The following is an 866-nucleotide window of genomic DNA, read 5'->3' as shown; positions in this document are numbered from 1 at the left end:
AGAGATTGTAGACCTATCAATCAGTCAGTTTGAATATGTATGTATATTGTCAGTTATTGCTTTTATTCTTTAGTTCCAGGGCAGCTCTGATCAAAGAGATTTTCACTCAAAAGAATTCCAGCTGTAACCATCCCATACTTATATTTTCCCATACCTGCATGGATCAGATGGAATTCATTGAAACAGATTTTTTTTATGATAAGATGCCCTTCCTGTCACCAACCTTTGCTTATTTCCAAGCAATGTAATATTTTTCCATAGTCAGATGGTTTCTTTCTTTTTCTGTTTGTTTTTTCATTCTTCTTTACCTTTCATTTTTTTGTGTCTTTGTAATTCTGCTCATAATCTCATGTCTTTCAGTAGAATGGAGAACTCACAATATCTTCAAACAATGAAAAGTGATGATGACTTTGAAATTCAAAATTCGAATTTTTCTACCTCAAGCTCTACAGGCAGTAAATTCTCAGCTCTAGTAGACCCTGAAAAAAATGGTACAGTTCTCATTGAAAAATTGCAGAAGAAAGTGGAATTACTCGACCAAAAGTTATTTGATATTCAAAATTTAACTTTATTAAAGGTTTGTTCATTTATTGATAACTTTATTGTTTTGATGACAAAAATAAACTTGACCTGTCAAATCCATCCATCCATGCATCTGTCTGACCATCAATATGTCTGTCTGTCCATCTATCCATCTGTCTGTCTTTACTCTTTTACTTGTTTAAGTCATTTGACTGCGCCCATGCTGGAGCACCGTGTTTAGTCGAACAAATCGACCCCGGGACCTATTCTTTGTAAGCCTCGCTAAGTGACGGGGACATAAACACACCAGCATCGTTTGTCAAACAATGCTAGGGGGGGGGGGG

At 35.9% G+C, this 866-nt stretch overlaps 1 protein-coding gene across 3 annotated transcripts in view; it reads left to right on the top strand.

Annotated features, from left to right (window-relative positions):
• Window positions 1-866, top strand: part of LOC106876256 (centlein-like) — a 367,586-nt gene that overhangs the window by 88,531 nt on the left and 278,189 nt on the right. For 2 of the 3 annotated variants that reach the window (XM_014924749.2, XM_052977284.1), the window contains one exon: window positions 361-577. In XM_014924749.2, the coding sequence (XP_014780235.1) occupies window positions 365-577 (213 nt within the window). In that variant the 5' untranslated portion in view covers window positions 361-364. The remainder of the gene's footprint in view (window positions 1-360; window positions 578-866) is intronic. The other variant, XM_014924756.2, reaches the window with a different exon arrangement.

Source organism: Octopus bimaculoides, chromosome 2, assembly GCF_001194135.2.
Source record: "Octopus bimaculoides isolate UCB-OBI-ISO-001 chromosome 2, ASM119413v2, whole genome shotgun sequence".
Taxonomy (NCBI): domain Eukaryota; kingdom Metazoa; phylum Mollusca; class Cephalopoda; order Octopoda; family Octopodidae; genus Octopus; species Octopus bimaculoides.
The sequence above is the reverse complement of the archived record's forward strand: the minus strand, read 5'-3'. Positions and strand labels throughout refer to the sequence as shown.